Source organism: Accipiter gentilis, chromosome 5 (assembly GCF_929443795.1).
Source record: "Accipiter gentilis chromosome 5, bAccGen1.1, whole genome shotgun sequence".
In the NCBI taxonomy this organism is placed as follows: domain Eukaryota; kingdom Metazoa; phylum Chordata; class Aves; order Accipitriformes; family Accipitridae; genus Astur; species Astur gentilis.
In genome coordinates this window covers 1,457,907-1,479,994 of record NC_064884.1, presented here as the reverse complement: position 1 = coordinate 1,479,994, position 22,088 = coordinate 1,457,907, and the positions used below count along the sequence as shown (strand labels likewise).

At 43.9% G+C, this 22,088-nt stretch overlaps 2 protein-coding genes across 7 annotated transcripts in view; one reads left to right on the top strand and one right to left on the bottom strand.

The window, feature by feature from the left end:
* Positions 1-14,432, top strand: part of JAM3 (junctional adhesion molecule 3) — a 32,330-nt gene extending 17,898 nt beyond the window's left edge. Inside the window, exons 2-9 of the mRNA XM_049801189.1 lie at positions 6,364-6,429; positions 7,316-7,429; positions 8,297-8,449; positions 8,686-8,888; positions 9,234-9,333; positions 9,679-9,808; positions 11,030-11,084; positions 11,731-14,432. Coding sequence (XP_049657146.1) covers positions 6,364-6,429; positions 7,316-7,429; positions 8,297-8,449; positions 8,686-8,888; positions 9,234-9,333; positions 9,679-9,808; positions 11,030-11,084; positions 11,731-11,766 — 857 coding nt within the window. The 3' untranslated portion in view covers positions 11,767-14,432. The remainder of the gene's footprint in view (positions 1-6,363; positions 6,430-7,315; positions 7,430-8,296; positions 8,450-8,685; positions 8,889-9,233; positions 9,334-9,678; positions 9,809-11,029; positions 11,085-11,730) is intronic.
* An 891-nt stretch (positions 14,433-15,323) lies between these two features.
* NCAPD3 (non-SMC condensin II complex subunit D3) overlaps positions 15,324-22,088 on the bottom strand; it is a 28,677-nt gene continuing 21,912 nt past the window's right edge. For 3 of the 6 annotated variants that reach the window (XM_049801162.1, XM_049801165.1, XM_049801166.1), the window contains 8 exons: positions 21,412-21,522; positions 20,836-20,991; positions 19,876-20,045; positions 19,505-19,644; positions 19,324-19,401; positions 16,332-16,406; positions 16,170-16,230; positions 15,325-16,077 (listed from right to left, as the gene is read on the bottom strand). In XM_049801162.1, coding sequence (XP_049657119.1) covers positions 15,966-16,077; positions 16,170-16,230; positions 16,332-16,406; positions 19,324-19,401; positions 19,505-19,644; positions 19,876-20,045; positions 20,836-20,991; positions 21,412-21,522 — 903 coding nt within the window. In that variant the 3' untranslated portion in view covers positions 15,325-15,965. Of the gene's footprint in view, positions 16,078-16,169; positions 16,231-16,331; positions 16,407-19,323; positions 19,402-19,504; positions 19,645-19,875; positions 20,046-20,835; positions 21,069-21,411; positions 21,523-22,088 lie in introns of those variants that run through there. The other 3 variants (XM_049801164.1, XM_049801163.1, XM_049801167.1) reach the window with 3 other exon arrangements.

The window sequence follows — 22,088 nt, the reverse complement described above, 5'->3', positions numbered from 1 at the left end:
AAGAGGGGGGGGGGGGGGGGGGGGGGAAGGAGGAAAAAAGACTGCGTGCATGGTCTGGATGCTAATGGGCCTTCTCTGCAGCAAATACAGTCGGGTCTTTAAGGTGCTAGTTTAAATCAGGAGATTTAAACAGGTTAAGATTTTGTTCCAGAGCTGTACGTACTTTATTCACAGACAGGCGTCTCCTTGCCTTGTCTAGTGGTGAGCAGGAAGAGAGTGAATTAAGAGCAAAATCTGGAATTCTTACATCTTCAGATGAATGCAAATACTCAATGGTCTTCCACACAACTTTGTCCTGTGGGGTCCTGGTCCCGCTGAGACCACCAGAGACTCCCTTATCAGCATTTCAGAAGAAACGAGTGCCATCAGCTAGCTACCTAAGAGAGGAGAAAAGCAAAAGTCAGAACCATGTGGAATGCCAAACTCTGCTCTGTAATGTTGCATTTGCCTTCTCTAGGTTAATTATGCTTCACATTCCCTGCCCAGGCGGGCACATCTCCTCTGTTTGTAGGTGCCTCTCGGAGAGTTGGCACCCTTTTCACTGAGCAGTACAAGCCTTGCATCTAAAATAAGTCATGCTGTTTCATGATAGCTGGTAAAAATAAAGCCTTACTAGCTCAAGCAGCTATAACAGCACAGAGGATTTACGACTGAGTGGGTTTTTTCCAGGGTGGGCTGGCCACAGTCTGGTGATGGCCTTTTTATAACCGTTATCAGCTCCCACACAGACCAGGTCCATCTGTTACTTAATTTGAATGGAGACACTCCTAAGCTTTTGTTCGCAAATCTCTCGCTGCACATCTACATTGTTCTCTAGCAGGGCAGCCCACCAGGCTTGGCTTGCTGATGTTGGGACGTGCCATGGAAAACTGGAATAAAAGAAAGGCACACAGCTTGCTCTGGTCACTTGACCAGCATGGTCCACCTGCCTCCTCCCTTGTATTAGCTCAAAGGGGCTTTTAACCTGCAGCTTGGATGCCAGAGCAAACATACAGCCAGTTCCTTGGGCTGGAGGCAAGGTCTGAAAGTGAAGACCAAGTACGACAAAACTCTGATGCACCCTTTATAAATCTGGTCTTTGTATATCACAAGTACATTTAAGTCCCCGAAGCTATTCCCAAAACCCCAGCCAGTTGGGCAAAAAAAACCCCCAAAACCTAACAGAGCGGGTTACGCATTTTTTGGTGTCTCGTTCCTATGCCATACCGTGTTGCCTGTCCCACACCGCCTTGTCTACGCTGGCACGAGTTGGGTTGCGGAATCACAATGAGATGCACAGAGGATAGAGAGGAGGGAGGATAAAAAGCCTGAAGCACCGAGAGACAAAAGGATGGGTGTTTTGAGGTGCAGATGGTCAGATGTTTCTGAAAGTTAGGGTTTATGGTGATTTCCTCAAAATAAGCTGAGGGCAGACACCTGGCTTCCCTCTTCCTTGTCTTATCCAGTCCAGCACAGCGTGGCTTCCTCTGCTCTTCCTCTGGAGGTTTCGCACACATTTTACAGTTAGCTTCCTCTCTCCTGCATACACACAACACTTCTAAGGCAGGCAGGGACAGTCCTGGGGTCAGCCAGGCTGCCCTTAACAGCAATGCTCGTCGCCTGCCTGCTGCTTTGATCATCTGTGCTGTGCTGTCCTTGTCACCCTTTCTTTCACTGCAGCTCACAGTATCGAGGAGGGATGCTCTGGGGGTATCTCCAAACTAGCAGTCATAAACATGCTGACATGCAGAGGGTTCAGCTAACGTGTTTCTAACACCTAACAATATATCACTCACTCTCACTCAGTAGCACTCCTGCTACACAGAGTAACCATCCAGAAAGCAAAGATGCTTAACAAGGCGTGTGGTTTATAGCAGCATTCCCACATGGCTTAGATGCACTTTGAATTGCAAATCAAGCAATGGCTTAGTGATGATAGACACCTCAAGCAAGGCATATTTTTGTTGCTTTAGTGGGCAGGTGTTTAAATACAGCTGCATGTTTTCGTACTGCGTGTGCCTGACAGTGCATTAACTAAAATTACCGTATCGGATAACTGCAATATCGGCAAAGCAGCATGGAACGATACTGCAGCATAGACTGTTGGCAGCAACTTACTTGAACTGTTTCCTGGTCATCCTTTTTACCTTGCCTGTAATACTTTAGCAATATTTCACCTCCTCTTCAACTTTCTGCCTAGAGCTTTTAAACAGAGAAGAGATTGGGGCGGAAGGAGATGGAAGGCCACACTTTGCTTTAAACCTGGTACAGAGAGAGGAGATTTAATGCAGTATAGTTGTTTATAAAGCTGCTAGGGGCTTTTTGAAACTATAGTTTCGGTGTAGCATTTTAAAATAATTCAGATAACATGAGTCACAGTAACAAGCATGGGCTGGATCTCTTTAGCTGAAAGAGGTGCCATAAGAATATGCTATAGACTTCACTGCCTTGTCCTGGATTCTATTTTGGAGAACTGATGGCATTTGGGATTCAACCATATGTCTGGCTGAGCCTGTAGCACATACAGATCTGGTAGGTATTCAGAGATGTAGCACATACAGATCTGGTAGGTGCGTCTGTTGTGGCATGCATACTGCTCTGGAAAGGAATGCACGTCTATGCCCGGCTGTTCTCCAAATCCTGGGTGCTGAGGCCTTTAAAGGGAGATTTACATAACACAAACCCTTTCCTGCTTATTTGCACTGGGCTGAAAGAAGCCTAAAGGAACATCTTTGGAATACTCTTTCTAAAAGGTGGCGGTTGCCACTAACTTGATGATTTAACACGCAAAAAAAAGCGACCCATAAGCGTGTGGTCACCAAAGAGGAAACACTTGCCAACAGCAGGGAAATGTGACATAGCACAGATGCCCCAGCTCCTTGAACAGCAGAGTGCTAACAGCTGGGAAGCACTGGCTTGGTGCAGATTCCTCCAGCCCCTGGGAGTCTGGAGAACAAGGGACACCCCAAAGTAATGCTAAGAAGAGCTGGAAAGGTGTTCTGTTCCTGCTCTACAATCTGTATGGTCACTTGAGGTTTTTGGGTTGGTTTGTTCCCTGCATAGTTGTAGCTTTCTTGTAGTTTAGAACATGCTGCTTGCAGTATTCTTCTGCCACACACAGAAGAATAAATCTGTCTTAGCAGTGATTTAAGCAGCCACATTGATCTCTGCCCACGGTCAATCCATGTAATAATGTCAGAACCTCTCACACAGTCTCCAAGGACCCAGCTTCTGTCTAAAATTTGTTGACATCCTGCTTTGTGCCTAAGGGATAGGCCTAAATCTCTCGTGTTTGGTGGGTGGGAAAAAGCCTGCTGTGAACAATTTCCGAGAAATGAGATGGGGCCGGAGTTTGATGGAGTCCCACTGTCTTAGAGCGAGTACCTAGAGTCATAACTCCTTCAGAATAACACGACATTGTGGTATTACTATCTCCAGCTTCAACAGAACTTGAATTGTAGCTACAGTAGATGTACTTCAGTAGGACTGTTACCATGCCATCTACTTGATGCAACACAATTTTTCTGAGAAAAGGTCTTGTGTAAGCAAGAATGTGTAACAAAGACCAAACTGGTACATCAAGTTTCCTTTAAGGAACGAGAAACCCTTTCCCTCCTCATCTTTCTCTAGCTTTTCGAAAATGGAGATTTATAGGATAGTACAGACCAGATAGATGCTGTGCAAGCTGCCTTCTGCAGCTCTTCAGGTGCAGTGCAACTCTGTAGTCATCTGCTACTTCAGGTCTTGGAAGAAAGCTATCATTTGTGGAAGTGTAATGCAGTTCCCTGATGAAGGAGGGTGCTGTCTGTGAAGAAGGCAGAACCTCCAATTTCCCCCTTTTTGAAGCCTGAGCCAAACGCGCATTATCGGAGCCACCTGTCCCAAGCAGAAAGCCAGCCAGGATCTCCACAGTTAAGCTGAGCGCTCAAGCCTGGGTCCTCCAGAAAAGCTCTCTTGATTCCAGAAGCAGGAATCGCACAGCAGAAGCAATCAAATGCCTCGTTGGTAAGAAGCGCCCTACGCTATTGTTGAAAACCCGTCCAGAGATTTCAAAAGGATTTTCCCAAGATTGTTTTCTCGTCTTGTGGTGACTAGCTGCTTCTAATGCTCTGGGGTTTTGCTGGGATGAGCGAAATCTGTTTATGCTCATGAGGGAGCAAAGCAAGGATCACAACCCCAGACAGAACACCTGAGAGGATCAAAGGACGAACAGAGGGAAACGAACATCTCAGCGTCTTGTGGCGTCATTACTTTTCTTCAAGGAGTAAGTCTGGAAGCACCAGGCCTGATGAAAACGGACTCTCTTTCACTGCAGACTTGAACAAATCACTCGTGGTTGCTTAGACCACATCCTGACTGAAACAAACCCAGACCAGAGCACCTGCTTCAGCCTGCTGGGAGCCAGCTCTGGAAATGGCATTCTCCTGGCTCGCTGGAGTAAAGCATAGGCAGACTGAAAGCAAAGTGCTCACTGCACAGCCCTGTTACTCCTTTCAGCTCTGGTACAGAAGGCTTCTCCCAAATAGCTACGTTATAGTCCAGAGCACTGTCATCTTAGTTCAGTATTGGATTTCTCCCAAATGCTGCATGAATGTCTGAAGTGCAGATGGGGGAAGGGTGGATGGGTCCTGCTAAGAGCAGTTTTGGCTGGGCCAACTATTAGTTTGCCTTAGCCGGTGGCTTTTATGTGAATAACAGTTATTTCTGTGTACAAAGGTAGCTTCTGAACCGTGCCAAACTCCACCTCTCCCCTGTGGTCTTTGGGGTATAAGCGCTGAGAGCCAAGGCACCAAGGAAAGTCTCAGCATTTAACAATGAGGGACAAGAATCAGCAGGGAACATTTAAAAAATGCTGAAAGGATTTTAGGTGTTCAAGACCCTTGAGCTTTCAGTGGGAGTGACTTCGCAGCTCTTGGGTATTTCTCAGACTGCTGCCTCGCTCTGTTACGCTGTCTGATCCACACCACCAGAGGAATTTTGCCCCTGCATTGTCAGATTCTGTCTGCCCAGAAGTTTTCCGCCCTGAAGGCCAGCACACAGGAATTTCCAACTGTCTGTCATGATGCTGAACAGCCTTTCTTTCTCCACATCTCCCTTCAGCTGCCTTTTCTGCTTTCTCTTCAGGTGTGTTACGACTTTTTTGCTCTGAGTATGACAGTCTTAACCTTTAGATACATCTCTTCTCGTGTCACCGAGGCACTGGTTTCCATCATCTTTAGCTTGCTGTTTGATTGAATGCCCAGTGAAGTCAGTGGCCATCCTCCCTTAGATTTCAACAAACTTCTGATTGGATTTGTAACAGCAAAGTTGCATATGGGGCCATGGTGTATCCCTGTAGCTGATTATTTGGCACCAATTAGAGTATGTATCCTCCTCCTGTAAGACAGGGCTTTGGAGCAGCCTGTGTTTTGTGAATACCATAGTCTGACTGAGACGTGATGGGCTTTGCAACAACCAAAATACCCAGTTCCAAAATACCCTCTATGATGAAGGCACGGCTTGCCTCTGCTGCCTGGTTTGCTTTCTTCCTACTGCGCCATGCTGGAAACTGCCAGCTTGTTTCCTTCTCCCTCAAGAGAGTTGTTGGTGAGTGGGGGTATCCAGTAGCGTATGCATGTTGTTGGTACCTGTTCTGATGAAAGGCACAGCAGAAAAGGCAGGGGAGGCAGATTTTTCAAAATAAAATAATAGGCGAAAGGGGAAAATGGCTGTATTAATTGGAAATATTTTGGTGCTCAGAGCAAGGATGTAAAGGGAAGTAGCTTGTGGTATAAGGATACCTTGCAGCGTTGTGTGATTGAACTTTTGTCCCAGTGTCAGCCTGGCTGGGACTCTACCCAAAGGGCTGAACTCCTCTGTTTTCTCCTGAATCGCAGTCCTTTCACGATTTACTACCTCACATTTTACGTTACCACGCTGAGTCTTAAAATACTTGAAGATGTAATCGGCATATGTTAGCGGCCTGGCACATTTCATCTTCTAGGAACTGACCGGAACTCTTGAGGTTGGTCTGCTTCCTGTCCTTTCCTGTTCATCAAATTAATTTGCAAAGTAATACTTTCACTCTTGCATTATCAGAGTTCCTTTACCATCTAAATAAGCATAAGACACAAGGAAATGGCTTGTGCTAGCACTATTTTTGTGCCATTATGTTAATCCTCCTCTTTAATTGCTGCTTCTAACAATTACATTTTCCTGTGTTTACACCACAACTCCTAAATAAACTTAGGCCTCCTGGACTGGCGTTAGTAGCTAGGAATAGGTTTTATCTAGGGAAGTTAGTCCTTGTAGCTGGCTGAGAAGATTTCTCAGCAGGCAGCGTGTTTCTAGCTGGGTGACTTATGAGCTGTGCTATTTCTTATTACCTTCTGTTTGTTTTTCCAGGCTGCAGACTCTTGGCTGTGGAACTGACATCCAGCAACACCAAGCCCGTGGTGCAGGAATTCCAGAGTGAGTGCTGCGGGGGACCGCTGGCTGGTTGACATGATGGCTGCACTGCCCTCTGCCCGGGGATTTGCATCAGTCCAAACAATTGAGAAAAATTTTGCTCGTTGCTCATGGTATCTGGTTTCTTGGGGGAGGCAGGACTACCGAGAGCCTGGGATTCAGAAAAGTGCTTAAGAATGTGTCTGTATCGCTCCCTGTTTAGCAAAGCACTTGACTGAAATGGTTTATTGAAGTCCCCTGCAAGCCATTGGCGTTGCAAAGTGTCTGCCTAAGTGCTTTTTTGAACTGGATCCCAAAAGGAGGAAAGGCGGTCACCTTGCAATTAATATACTGAAAGGGGGATCGGGAAATTTCTGTTTTATCTGGGCCCTCTACAGACGTGCAGTGCGATACTGGGTAAGCCACTTCTCAACCCTGCTGCAATGCCCTCTTCTGTAGAGGAGATGGAGATGACGATGCCTACTTCAAAGGGGAGTGGGTCTGCTGGATTTATCCTCAGGCATCGTGGTCCTCAGTACATTACCAGACACGATCCAGGGAGATTCTGCATCCCTGACTCACATTGTAGGCTCTGATTAGCAGCAAGACAGTGCTGTGGACTCACCCTGTCATAAGGTCTTGTTTGGCATAAGTTAGAGCCTGTAGAGAACAGTGTGTTCATTTCTCTCCATAGTTGATATCTGTTCGACTATTATTTTTGCTGGCCAAAATCCATCTTCCCCAATAGCTTCTGGAATCCAGCAGTGTTTCTGTTTGTGAGGCAGATGAAAGAGAAGGCTTTGCTTTGTGGGCAGCATCTCCTAATAAAACACTGCACAAGACTGCTTAAAGCAGAGCAAAAATACAGCTGCTTCCTATTAATCTGTATTTCCTTTATTTCTCCTGCTAGGTGTTGAGCTGTCCTGCATCATTAAATCCACCATAACACCAGATCCCAGAATCGAGTGGAAGAAAATCCGAGATGGCGAAACCTCTTATGTATTTTTTGACAATAAAATGCAGGGTATGAAGATTCATTGTTCTTAGACTTCCAAAACAGCCTCAGAAACAATACAGCTGAGAACAAACAAGTCTGTAAAAGGCAGGACGTCTGGCTGTCTTGCCGCTTTCTTCTGGAACTAGAGTTCAGCAGTTGAAGTACAAGATGGAGAGAGAGCAGGATGTTCTTTGCTCTCTGCCCTCATTATTGACAGTTCACAGTAGGGAGCCGCAAAGAGCTGGAGTGAGATCCTAGGTAGGAGATACTTCTTGGGTAGGAAAGCAAATGCCACAGCTTCCCTTCTCCAGACCCTGTTGGTCCTTGCATGGTCACTGGGTGTCTGAGCTCTCAGGACCAGACACTGACCCCTCCTGTCTTTCCATATGACACTCGAGGGCTCCACCTGCACTTCGGAGAGGATCTCCGTCTTGAGCTGTCAGCGCTTACTGCTGAGGTAGCACAGTGCTTTGCAGCATCCTGGGAGCCTGTGAGCAGAAGCAGACTCTGGCTTGACAGTGAATCTGAAACACAGGACGGCCAGTAGTGCTTAACTCCGTCTGGAATTACTCCAGCGCTTTAGGTGGGATCCACAGCCACATCCAAATGAATCTTCCAAAGGAGACAAGGCCTGAGGCTATCTTGGAAGTCCATTTTTGCCAGTTTTTGAGATTTGGGGTGGTGCTTTCCATTTCATCCTCTTAGATGGCTAGCAGCATTGGTTTCCTTTGTGGTCACTAGCGAAAGGAAGGCTTTTACCTTTCAAGCATCAAGTTCCTTTTAGGTGGTTCTCTTGACCCCAGAAAGAGTCCAAGATCAACCACTTAATTCAGATACCTAAAGTTAGTCTGTGTGACTACCCTGAAATTTTTCTCTCTCTTTCCTCTGTATCAGGAGACTTTGCAACTCGTGCAGAAATTCTGAGCCGGACATCGCTGGTGATTAAAAACACCACCCGGATGGACACTGCCACATACCGCTGCGAAGTGGCAGCACCTTCTGATACTAAAACCATAGATGAGATTAATATCCAGCTTACAGTCCAAGGTATTACTTTAAATCCAGATACCCCTGCAAGCACTGCTAGCTAACAGAAGAGGCTGTGAGTCTTCCCAGAGTTGAAACAGTGGCACTCAACAGACTCTGGAATTTGTTGTTTAAAACCAGCTGGAAATAGCGGAAAGTTTCGATGCCTTTGTAGCACAGCCATCTTAGAAAGTATGTCAGAAATTATTTAGTTCTACTGAGCAGTGCCGTTCACGTGGTTTGTGTCTTTCCCACAGTGAAACCTATGACTCCTAGATGCACTGTGCCTAAAGCCGTACCTGTTGGGAAGACAGCCTCTCTTCACTGCCATGAGAATGAAGGTTTCCCAAAGTCCACTTACAGCTGGTACCGCAACAGTGAACCTTTATCACCAGACACGAAATCAAATGCCAAATTCCAGAATTCCTCCTACACCTTGAACCCCACCACAGGCACTCTGGTAATGCCCTTACAGACATATTGGAGATTTATTTTGCTGCACAGGTTATTTTTAAGGTCGCTTGTCAAAGAAAAAAGTCATTGCACGGCTTTCAAGGAAGGTATAATTTGAAGAAGGTTAGGTGTTCTAGGATCTGAATGACGTGAGAAAGGGAAGATTAATGATGGAAGAAGATGCTTTTGATCACTGCCGATACCACATGCCTTTTTAGAAAGAGGGAAGGAAGGTGTCTCACGGCCCACTGTGAAGCCTGGGCGACGGAGAGTTGCTTGTACATCCTTATGCCCTCTCTCACGGTGCCTTCTGTCTCTCACGTCCTGCTCCCCTGCCTTTTCTCCTCACCAGGTTTTCCATGCCGTGCACAAAGGCGACACGGGCCGTTACTCCTGCATAGCAACAAACGATGCTGGCTTTGCCAAGTGTGAGGAGCAGGAGATGGAAGTCTGTGAGTGGCTCTACGTACTTTTCACCAATGTTTATTAATATATCACCGTAAATAAATTGTCATCACCATAGGGAAAGAAGGGGGACATCCTAGAGCATTAAGTCGTTCCTGCTTTCTCAGAGCCCCTAACCCAGGAAGACAAAAAAATCTAAAGATTCAGGGAAACATTAAAACACTGTTCAGGTTCCTGCACAGTTTTATTCTTGGAGTCAGGGACTCACTAGTTCCCTATGAATTATGGGGGTTGGCTTAAAATATTCAGGATATGTCATTCCAGTGTATGTAAAGCTAGAATATTGCTACTGCCTTAAAGAAATACTGAATGAGAGCTTCTCTCTTTGCCAGATGACCTCAATATTGGTGGGATAATCGGTGGAGTCCTGGTGGTCGTAGCAGTTCTGGTGCTCATCACTCTTGGTATCTGCTGTGCCTACAGAAGGGGTTACTTTGCAAACAGCAAAGAGAGCGGGGAAAGGTAAGCTGGGATCCAAAGTGTTCGTATACAAGTCCCTGCGCCCACAGCTAGCATGAAGTAGTCTGAAGGATGCCAGAAATTGGTGGCTGAAATGCGTTTCGGTGCCTGACTTGGACATATTTCTTCCTAGTTCCCTACCAAAGACTACAGGCCAACCCAGTTCTTGGAAGTATCTCCAATCCCCCGCTGTAAGCCCTGCGCCATGGTGAAGGTTTATTTGCCTAAGGGAGAATTTTGGTATGGCTCCTCTTGTGCTTGCTGCCAAGACCAGACAGAGGAGTGATAGCTGTGCTCTAATGTCCTCGTACTTTGCACGGGGAGGGGGAACCAGCACAATTGAATGCCTACAGGTATTTGTCCAATAGGTTATGTGCTGTTGGTATAATGAGGTCTACAATTTAATGAACAGAGCTCACTGCACAATTAGTTTAAACCATCAGGACATGCATAGAAAATATATGCAGAAGAGTAGGCTCTCTACAGGAAATCTCACTAGTGAGAACCTAAATTTGGGATTAAAAACAACCATTTTAGAATGCACATTAAAACGTTAACAGCATTAGCATCAGACACAAGCTTTGATGTCCTTACAGAATCTGCAGAAGAGATAATATATGTAAACCCAAGATTCTCACCAGATAGATCTGTGCCATGTTAAATGTTGCTTTGCAGCAGAAGTCCTGTCTTTTTTTGTTTGGTTTGGTTTGTTTTTCTGAAAAAGCTCCAAATATCCTATTTAAATGCAGCTGAGGGTTCGCATACACTGGACTTGACAGTCATATATAAATTCCGAATTCATATGGGATTGCAAACAAGTGGCGCTTCCTTACAACTAAGGAAAATGCTGAAGGCATCTGGCAGTGAAGGTTTAAAATGAACTTTATAATTGCCACAGGAAACAATGCAGGAGGCACACAGAAAGGTAGTGCACAGGGACCAGAGCAGGAAAGCCCAGAAAAGAATCAGTTAATCTCTTTGCAGAGTTAGTCTTGTGGAAACATACAGCAATTTTGTTACCCTGCACTAAAGGGGAATTTAGAAAAAATCCTAGTCGCGATGCATGATGGAATAAGCAGAGCTATCGTTTGAGCAACGAGCTGCGTTTCTCCCTGCTTTCTTTTCATTCGGCTGTTCTTCCTCATTTTCATCTTTCTCAGCACCTCCCCTCCCAAATCCTGCAGTCTTCTTGTCCCAGAAATGAGATCTTTTCTTTTATTTCAGCTACAAGACTCCGGCAAAACCTGATGGTGTTAACTATATCCGGACAGATGATGAGGTAACGAATGATTTGCATTTAACATCTCTCTGTTTAGGAGAGGAAGAGGGTGGGCAGAGGACTACTAGCTTTTTTAGGGCCTACAGACTTTCTTAGAGTGGGCACCACTCAGAAGCAAGGATGTAGAACAGAGAGAAAACAGAAGGGTGAAGGCTGAGTCATTTCCTTCAAAATGATGAACAGTTTAAGTTGCCTTAAGTGACTGATGCCAAGAGCGATCAAATGCAGCTCTGCTCTGTCTCAGTTATCTTATGGCTTGACCCCCTTAGGATGAGTTTCATTGGATTAAGTGGGCAGGCCATGATGCTTTTACAAGAGAATTTGCATTTTGGGATTTGAATAGATCACTAAGCTTAAGATCAGAAAAAGCCTCTCCCTAGTAGCAGAGATACTGAAGAGGGAATGAGAAAGTCCCCTGCCATGCCTTGGTTAAGCGAGGAGGACAGTAGAAGGAGCCCCCGGCCGGTATGACTGGTATCTCCCTCTCCTCACCAGCTGGAAGGGGGTGCTACCTAGACAGAATGCTGGAAGTTATTCAGATTGGATCTACCTTTCACGGGCATGTTGCAATTTGGGGGCAGCAGCAACAAAGAGTTGCCCGGAAGGCCACTAGATCCTTCCTACATCCAGAACTGTTCTGTTGCAGGGTGACTTCAGACACAAGTCTTCATTTGTCATATAAGACACCAAAAGAATATTGCAAACCAGCAAAAGCAAGTGTGAAAATACCTCCTCCAGGAACTCAAAGCGAGAGCAAAAGATGAATTAAGTGCGCTTGGAAGAGTTTGGAACACACAAGAACTTGATAGCTAGCTATCTGTATATCTTTTTTTTCTTTGCCAAAGTTTAAAGTAACTCCTCACTGCCCAACTTGCATCTCCCCTGCCTCCGGAGATACCAACAGGATCACCTAAACCTGTCCTTGGACTAAGGAAGCGTTTTAATACTTCCCAAGAGACTGGGCTGTGGAAGCTTGTGGAATTGCCTTCTATTTGTGCTGCAGGGACACAGCCACAATGTGCAAACCAACCAGGGGAACAGCGTTAGGTAAACGTGTAGTAGACATTACTAGTACATAATACTAGTAGACAAAAAAAGGTGCTGATACGGCAATAGATGGACTTCAAAGAATAAGATTTATCCGTGCAAGGGGGAGTCTTCCTCTCAGCAGCTTGTTGCCTAGGCCTGGCTGGTGACTTTTACACATTTGTGATTGTCTTGCGCTTTTGACTCTGACTGCTCAGGTGCAGAACGGGGTATCTGAATAGCCTAAGCCTACAGTGACAGATACCAATACAGTAAAAGCAACTAATGTTCTCAGCCCTTTTGTAAACTTGCTGAATTCTTGTTACTCCATTTAACATGAAACACAGGCAGCATCAGGCCAGAAGGATTGCTCCTGTTCACTGCTTTACAGAAAACTCATTGCACGCAGGTAACCTCTCATTCTAATCTGCACAAAGCAGGCTTGCCTCTTGCGTCTTTTGGTGTTTTAAAGAGGCTTATAGCGGAGGCAGAGAACCTAGTGCTAAGACATCCCTTTCAGGAAAATTAAAGCCAAATACTTTCATGGGCTAAGATTGCCATAAAAGGTACTGAGATATCTTCAAGCTTTTTTACCTTCTCCATTTATTTTGTAAAATCCCACATTCTAAATTTTTTGCAAAGATATATTTTGATTACTCCAGAAAAGGTAACATTTCTATTTAAAGTGTAAATACGTGATGCCAGCAGTGTTTTAAGTAACGTAGCTATTTTTTTACTTTTTAAGCTACAGAGGGGAGCTCAAACGTTGCTATAGTATGGCACTGTCAGAGCATATCAGTATTATTACAAAGTATAATAAAAAACTGCAGGTGGAACGGCATCTCTTTCCTCTTAAGATAGCTTCAGCAATTTCCTTGTCACAAGAGGTCTTACCAGACACAGAACAGAGTCACTCAGGGATAGTTTTTGTAAATTTATGGCAGGAGCTATCAACTTTTTATATATAAAATTTAGTTTTCTTGCCAGTGACCAACACTTTGTTTTTGTTGTTGCAAGAAATATCGAGGGATGGCTTTTGGATTCAGTTCCAACAAGGTGACAGAGTGACTTCAATGTTTGCTACCCCTCTGCAAGTTCCCTAAAGCACTAACACAGTGTCACAGCTATGGCAACTTTACAGGTTTAAACTGCATAGCCAAGGCAACTGTCTCTCAAGTTGGGAAAGCAAAAGCTCAATACACAAGCACTTTTGTAGTGTCAATTGCAACTTTTCTCTAGATGGTAAAAGAAAAAAGAAAAGAAAAGAAAAAACCCCAAACAAATCTAGCTCTCTTGGCTTTAGAGAGAATAATTGGAAACATGTGTTTCCCAGAAATACACATGTTGATAGTGTTGAACAGCATTGGGTAATATAAGACTGCAAGATGTGGATGCAACACTAGAACTGTGCTGTGGTTTAAGAATTTTTTTTTAATGTAGCATAATTTAGTGTTCTTGTATTTCCAATATGAATTGAGTTGTCTTAACTTTTCCTGTATACAGTATTTTGGATACTTGACGATTTGGACTGTCAGTGTTAATTTTTAGTGTTCTGCATTAATCTGCTTTGTTTCCTAGGGGCCTCGCTGGACATGCCATTGCTGCATTTGTTTTGCCTAAACAAAGCGTTAACCACTTCTCCTTTTGCTAATGAAAGTAAAAATAAGGATGGGGCAGCAATAACTATATGTTCTCTGTGTAACTTGGACATTACCACTGCTATCTTGCATCTCCGTTTTGGTTACTTTCTTAGGACATGCTCTTCAACCAAGCCACACAGTACTGTTCACTGGCTGCGCGCTGCCTCTAATCATTATGACAGTAGTGAGCATAACATTCCTTTGCACCTTCTGTATATCCACTACTCCTTTTCTATGCTGCTTTTAGGATACCTACAATAACAGAAAGAAAAGGTTTGAATCAGGGTAGCTCTGGGCGCTATGGGAGCACAATCTACAGTCTCACCATGAGCCAAAGGCAGCCTTCACGTGAAAAGCCAGCAAGCTAAGAATCAAGACTTATTTTTCAGTTCTAAAATGTGACAGTGGCATCTCTAACGAGAAAAGGGGAGATGATCCCCCTGATACAGCTCACGAGATCTGATTGATGGAATTCATTGTATCATTGTGAATAATATTCAGGTTTGTACTAATGTATTACGTTTAACTTTGCCAAGAATGTTTTACATAAATACCAAGCTATAAAGCATTCTTGTAGGGTTTTTTGTTTGGTTTTGTTTTTTTAAACAGCCATATTATTGGAGGCTTTTGTTTTCAGTTCAGTGAAATAAGGGAGAGTCTCTTCTGTCAGAGCACTCATTTACTTACATTGGACTGAAGGTTACAGGAAGTCCAAGGTATGCTGCTGTTTATTCTTGGACATTTGTCTATCCCTGGTTCTTCTCTAGAGAAGACAGATTAATGTGCACAGGGCTCATCTCAGTGCTGCTCGAGTACAGAACAAAAACAAGAAAAGCACAGATTAGGAAATAAACTATTCCAATTTACCATTCAAAGCAGTTAAACAGTATTTTAAGGCAGGAGAGAAGGTACAAAATACATGGATGTGGCCACAATTGACCATCGCTTAAGCCAAAGCCATTCTATGCATCTCCTGTTCCCAGGTTTTTACTTTGATTTTGAGACTAAAGTTTAAGCTCACTTGAAGGTTTCTCTGATCTTCAAAACAGCACAGGGAAAGTGAGAGCAAATCATGGGTTTCCAGTGCAGGAGGTAAGTGCCTGTGGAAGGGCTGTGGCCAAAGCACGCTCAGCCTCTTTGTTTCTACTTGTGTGGAAAAGCCTACTCCGTTCCTGTTGTTCACACCCAAGAAAGACAAACCAGCATGAATAAAACAGATTCCATTTTCAAGTTTCAATGAAATCTAGGGCGAGAGCTCTGTAATAGAAGTTAACCACAGAAAAACTTCAGTTAGGTTCACATGGCATCAGAGAGGCTCAGGAATGGTCAAGATTCCACCATTTGCACAGTGTATTTATGATAAATTATCTCTGTGGAGCACAAAGCTATGCATATGACTTAGCAACCTTGATTTTAGTGAGTTACTCATATCCTGCTTGCAGTCAAATTACAGTCTACATTTAAAAGCTACTGGGTCCAACATTAATTGAACTGAGTGCCTAAGATACCAGCGATGTAGTAGAAGAGACTTAGAGGCTGTAGAAAGCTATATAAAAAAATAATTTCTCTGTCACATCAAGAAGAGGGGAGAAGCTGTGGGTGGAATTAATTCTGTAACCATTTATTTTCATAAAATGTTAATAGTTGGAAATAACATAGTTCAAGAATGGAAATATTCCATATAAAAGAACATTAAGGCTGTTCATACACACAGGAGTTTGCACAACAAATAAGAGGTGATGTAGCGTGCAATTACCAGATTTAGGGGTGTGGCAGTGACAAGCTGTTTTACCTTTGTTCAAATTAAAGCAACTCTAGTATATAACCAAGAGGGACAATGAGGGACTGAGTGAATAAGCTGAGCCATTCACTTCCCTGCAAGCTGTGATAAATGCATTTATTGCTAAGCTTGAGGCAACATTATGCCCTTACTTTTCCAAATGGACAAATTATACATCCTGTGAGTGAAGAGCAAGCCTTCCCTTATACTGCAGCTTTCTAGCACTCCAGCGAGCTTTGTCAACAGCAGCAGCTTATAATACATGCATGTGTTAATGCAGGCTTTGTATGCCCATATTCTAGACAGTTTCATGTAAAAACCAAATAAGAATAGATAAGGAAGGCAGGACATGTGCCCTTGATGATTTATAATTACAGAGGAAGATGACAGATTTCAAGCAACATGATGATTCTGTACAAAAGTTCAATGAAAGGATCAGTTGTCTGGTTTCAGTGGAGTTCTCCGCTGGGACCGTCTCAGAGGGACACGTTGGCTGCTTTTTTCCCTTGCTGGGGATTCTACTTTCCATTCCTGTGGCAGGGATGGCCTAGAAGAAGGAAGCAGAATGACCGTTTATTTTAAAGCACTTTACCAGTCTTTCTCACTGCAATTGCTGTTTCAGACCTGCATTGAACTTACAGTTTCTCTAGTGATGTCAAACAGATAATATCTCTTGGCTTGTCCTCACCCTTTACCTTCCCTGCAAATAATGCATATATTTTAATATTTTAAAAAATGCCACAGATTTGATCATTTGGGGTTTCTACCATCCCTCAAGTTAGAATCACAAAAATAACTTGCCTGGAGCTGAACTGGGTGTCTGCGTCAAGCTGATGTAACTGACCTCAGCACCAAAAGTCAAGTTATTAATGGGCTCTGAAAGAAAAAGCACATATTAGCAGTCAGCTTGTGACACAGCCAGAGGGCAAGGCATGCTGTAGTAGAACACTTAAGTATCACAGAGTAAGTATATCCAGTTAATTGCAAGCCCACATACGTCTCTTTTCCAGCCCAGCAGATGTCAGTGTCTGCCGTCCAGCCTTGAAACTATGTGCTGAATTTTTTGGGCCATCTGTGGACATCAGCTTCATACTCCAGACTTACAGCCTTCCTTGTATGTGGAGGAAATTAATTTAAATACGGGACCTCAGTCACGCACCTCCTTAAGCTACCTAGGTGGGAGAGCCACACCTTCCATTAAAGCTTTGCCATCTTTCACAACATGTTAGATTCAGACCAGTTGCTTTGCCTAGTCAAGGCAGAATACGGAGCCCCTGAAGACTGACAGAGGACCTGAACAGCCCTTCTGTGAGGAACTGCCTGCAGCCAGACAAGAGGAATCACTTGACAAGGAAGCTAGGTAGGATTTGGCTTGCCTGAATAGGCCATAGTTGTCAGCTGTCGCTTTCCTGTCATTTATCTCAGAAGAGATGTCACAGTATTCAGATTTTACTTTACTCAATGCTCTGGTTTATGCTCACGTTTCCCAGAATCTTTCACAAGGAATTAAGGTAGAAAGTGCTTTATACAGCAAGAGTTGGAAACTCTGCTAAAAGGACTTCTCTCTACAGACTGACTGGTTTTGCTCTTTAACTGCTTCCCTGTTCTGGCAGGGAACCACTGAAGCTTATAGTGGAAATCCAACTTGATCTATCTGCCTTAGTTGGTCTCTACCTCTCTCAAGACTGACCTGCAAGTGTCCTGACTTTGTGCAGTGTGTGCCTTAACAAGTTATCTTGGTTAATGAGAAGTTTACATGAAAGGAAGGAAGGGACAAAAGGAAATGGTAGAGAATTGTCATCAAGTAGGGCTTCCCATCCCATCAAAGGTGGTTTCTTCACAACGTGTGTTTATGTACCACAGTGAAGCAACCTCCACTTGCCCAGACCCACTTAGCCATTCTCAAAGTAACGAGCAGGAGTTGAGGAGACCCAAAGATGGCAGGGGAGAGAGTGACAGCCAGAACAGTTGAATAAGGTAAAGAGACAGATGTTCCTAACTTCTCAAGTACAAAATGGTTTACGAAGAACTGCATCTTCAATAGTTTTAGAATGATATACCAGAGAAATAAAAATGTTTTGATTGTCAACCAGCCTGCAAGACCCAGCGCCACCAAGCAGATGGCTCAACACACGCTAACTGAAGTGATGATACTGCTCTGTACAGTTTGTGTCCCCACTGAAGGACACGTGCTGCCTTGAAGCAAACTAGGAATTCAGCCTTAGTACCACTTGAGATTAACGTTCTTCCTCCTTTTCCACCATATGGTGCTTAAGAGAAACAGCCGTGCAAGCTTCCAGAGAGAGAGATGGCGCTTAAAGATTTCTGCTCTCTAAAAACATGCCCCCAATTTCTTTGCACAAAGATCATTGCTTGTTGCTCAGACAGCAAAGAGAAACACTGAGGCAGACGAATCTAGCCAAACAGTGGAGCATACAGGGAAGAGAAGGGTCAGATTTTCCAGTGGATGCACATCACTGCCGCTGGTTTGCTCCTGCCTGCTCGCGGATGTCAGGTATTTGCAGACTGCCGCACAGCCGACTGCCTTATTGGCTGCATGTCGTTTGCTCTCCTGTGTGCGTGCATGCAGCTCAGGTATTTGCACAGATACAGGCAAAGAGTGCAGTCAGATAGCTATGCTTCGGGAACATCGACCCCTCCCCGCAACAATTCACAACTGCCTAACGAGAGCTGACCTGTCAGACACTTACCTATATTCCCCAACTTAATTGGAGCTCTCTCCAGAGCGCATGAGGGTGTTCATCACACTGAAAATTCGCACTACAACAGAGATGCCCTAAAGGAGTTCAGCAGTGAACTGAAATAAAGGAAGGGAATCTGCTGCTGGAGCTCAGCTCCGTTTGTGTTTTACTATAACCGCCTCTTGCGCTTGCAGAAGGCGATACTGCAAAATGCTGCGGGGCTGTCAGAAAGCATTCCAATAAAACCTAACTTTTGAAGGTCAGGTTTTGTGAGATGGCAATTCAGCCACAATGGACATAAGCGCAGCAGACTCTCACAATTTGTGTATTAGAGATTCCTCTCTCTGTATTTTTAATTTCCTCAGCAGAGTGAAAAAACCAAATCATTCCTTCTCCAGTGCTCAGTTCAGTTCTTTCTTAGGATAGAACAGACACACACACTCAGAAGTAACTGTGCAGGTTATTAATCCCACTTGAGCAGATCTCTGTGTTCTCTTGCAATTGTCACAGCTCACTGCCTGCTCTAGAAGCAGGTCCTAACTCACCTGAGATCCTTTGTTTGGACAACAGGAACCCCCTATCTTAAGAGCTGAAAAGGACCAGACCATGAGTATTTCCCTCCACAGCAGGGTTCTGTAATTCAGTCTAAAAATGCTAGGCTATGCTTCCAGAGTTCAGGAGAGGAAGTGTCTCAATGCAACAGAACGTTGCACGCTTTGGGCAACGTATACTATTAAGGAACCACGACAACATGCCTCCTCGGCATCCCAGAGTTGATAAAGGAAGAAAGGGCAGTAGCTCTGTTACTTCAGCAGCCCAAAATAAATGCTCTCCTGCACTGACTCAATGCTATAATACCCTGTGACATGTCAATGGAGACCGTATTGGACTGACTTTTCCTGTGTACATCATTCATCTGAGACCTTTTATTTCAGAACGGTTCATATTTACTACAACCATTTAGAGAATAAATATCTACAGCTATCAATGACTAATTTTTTCTGCTCTTTAGGGGAGCCATGCATTGCTACCTGTCTCAGAGAATGAGTGCTTAGCCCAATTTGGAAAGGGTTCCTTTGGGTTATACTTACGCTCTGGTGTGCTGATTGCGCGGCCCACCACAGAAACATTTTCTCTGGTAGACTGTTGATTCAGGCTTTGAAAGAATACTAGAAGTAACAAGGAAATAATTAAGAATAGAAATGTATTCACTCAGAGACCTCAAGTCTAAGAATCAGGCTGGTCTAGTCCAATGCCAGCTCAGCTTCCTACCTTGCTTGCTGCCAGCTGTGCTTGATGGAAGTGATACAGCCGATAAGCTTCCTCCAACACTCCTGCTGCGTTGCTTGCTTTTGGCTTCCCTTGCTTTCCTGGCAGAGTTCAGGATGGCAAGTGTGCTCAAGGATGCTGGCCTACAGGGCAAAAACCGTAACAGAAACAGTGAAGTGATTTCCTTCTGCAAGCCCAGATGAGATGAGTGTAATAAGGAGAGCAACCTGTCCCCTCCCAATCCCTTAAATGCGAGATGTAATGGAGATTATGCTGCAACACTGGCGACTTTCGTACCACTAAGTAAGAAGTGAATAAGCAAAGCAACAGCCCAGCAGAATATTGTAATTGGTAACACAAACAGAAACCCATACCTGTGTCTGAGTAACGGCTCTTTCAGAACATCAGTAATAGATGTAGTACACTCAGAAGGCACAGAGGAAGGACTTGATCCAGGTGGCAAGGACTGTCTTCTACTTAGAGGAGACTGAGCATTATTTCTCCAGCCACCAGAAAGTACAGCTCTCTCCAAAGATGGAGGTTGCTATAGAAAACAGGAGAAAATATCATATGTCTAACAATGGATACAAGTGTAGAAAACCCTAGATACAAGATGCTTAGAACTACCTGCTGCATGATTAAGAACTGCCCTTTGTGTGATGGATGTAAAAGGGCACTACAGAGAAAGAATTTAATGGCCAAAATTTTAACAAGATGCAAATAGGAAGTTTTGATTGGATACATATGTCCTAGTTTAGAGGTCTACACATAGGTGCTCTTTTAAAGTCAGCAGAGAGAGAACGGTACTTCCAGGGTAGAAGTCACCTCATCGTAAGGGTAGGTATCTAAAATAGTTCAGGACAATTGACCCAAGCACATACTTATTTCTTTACACTGACTTTAAGAGAGGATCGGCATGACTAGGACAGATAAAAGTTTCCACTCTGTATACACCTAAAGTCAGACAAAATGAACCCTTTTCTTTTTGACCCGTTTATCATCTTTATCACTCTGGGAATAGAGAACAATACAACACGTAAGCGCAGCCAGTGGCAAATTAGACTTAGTTTTCCCTTTAAATTGAATTCTTTTTACATTAATTGTTTGCTGCTCGTCTTTGCCTAACGCGTGTTGTTTGTTGTCATTCTAGACGTATTAAATAACTGAAACCAAAGCTTCTGTCAGCAAATGCGAAGAGGTAGGAGAACATGACATAACCATTCTGTTAAAAGTGCTGTAACAAGGTCGACAGACATACAGAATCTGGGTGTTATTGCGTACAGAAACTTTAGCAGAGGAGACAGTACGTGTACAGAGTTAATGGCACCAACAACCTCTGCCTGTGCTGCCGAGACCTGCTCTTGGTCTGACTCCTTCTCCTTGGCCAGCTGCTCTTCATATTTCTTCATATCGTACTCCAGCTCGGCTGCCAGCTGCTTGTCCACAGCAAAGAAGTCTTTGATTTCATTTCGGTAATCTTGCATCATTTCCTGGAGCAATAAGGAATGTTTAAACTCTTTCAGAAATCTCTTCTGACTACTGATTCACGTCTTCATTCAGATCACAGCTGCTTAAGTGCAAAAGGAAATACCAGTTGGTAGAGCAGAGGTGTTTTTAACAGACTAAAGAGTTTTGATTCCAATTTGTACTTCAGAACATGAAAAAGCTTTCCAGCATTCAAGCTTTCTGCCCACATTCCACTGAGGAGGCTCACACGTAACACACTGTGAGATCCTTATCTAAAATCCCTCCACCTCCTACATTATTTAACACAGTGGCAATGTTATAACATCATATGCCTTCTAAATTTCCTTCTAAGAAGGCTGTTCGTTCCATTACTGGTTGCACATCCAACACATTAACTCAAGAAAGGAAAAAAAAAAAACCAACAAGAAGACACTTCCCCTTACCCGTAGGTATTTCATAAGATCCCCAAGAGCTGGGATCCTCTTCTGCTCCATCAGAGACTTCAGTGATGTGATCACCGGGATGATGTTTTCTACAAAGTTTTTCTTTTGAACCTTTGTTTGAACAAGGCATGAACAGTTATACAATGCAATAAAGGAGAAGCCATTCTGTGGTTAGATGAATGGTCTAAGTGAGAGGATTTACTGCTCCATAGCAATGGAATTACCACAATTAAGCCTGCTCTTACACTGCACGCATGTACGTAGGCTTTTAACCTAAGTGGCGTCTTTCAAGATACATCACCAAGTCAGTCAGTTCTCACATTGAAGGCAAATTGCCAAAAGGTGCACCAAAAACTATTGTTATGCTCAAATGCTTCACCAATAAGAAATCTGTAGAACAAATGTAGCCTAGCATAGCTTCAGTGACTTCAGAAGAAATGCATTTCTGATCACTCCAACTAACCCCTCTAGTACAAGTATCCTTCACAAATCCAGCCATAATGTTCTAATTTACAACACATGGCACTTCCACAGGTGCCCTCTGATCAGAGTGGACCTACAGACAGAACCTGAATAACAGCCTATGGACATAGTATGTCACTGGCATCACTATATTATTTGGATAATTTTTGCACAAGTTTCTGCATCACAGAAAGGTAAAATTCCTCCCAGCATGG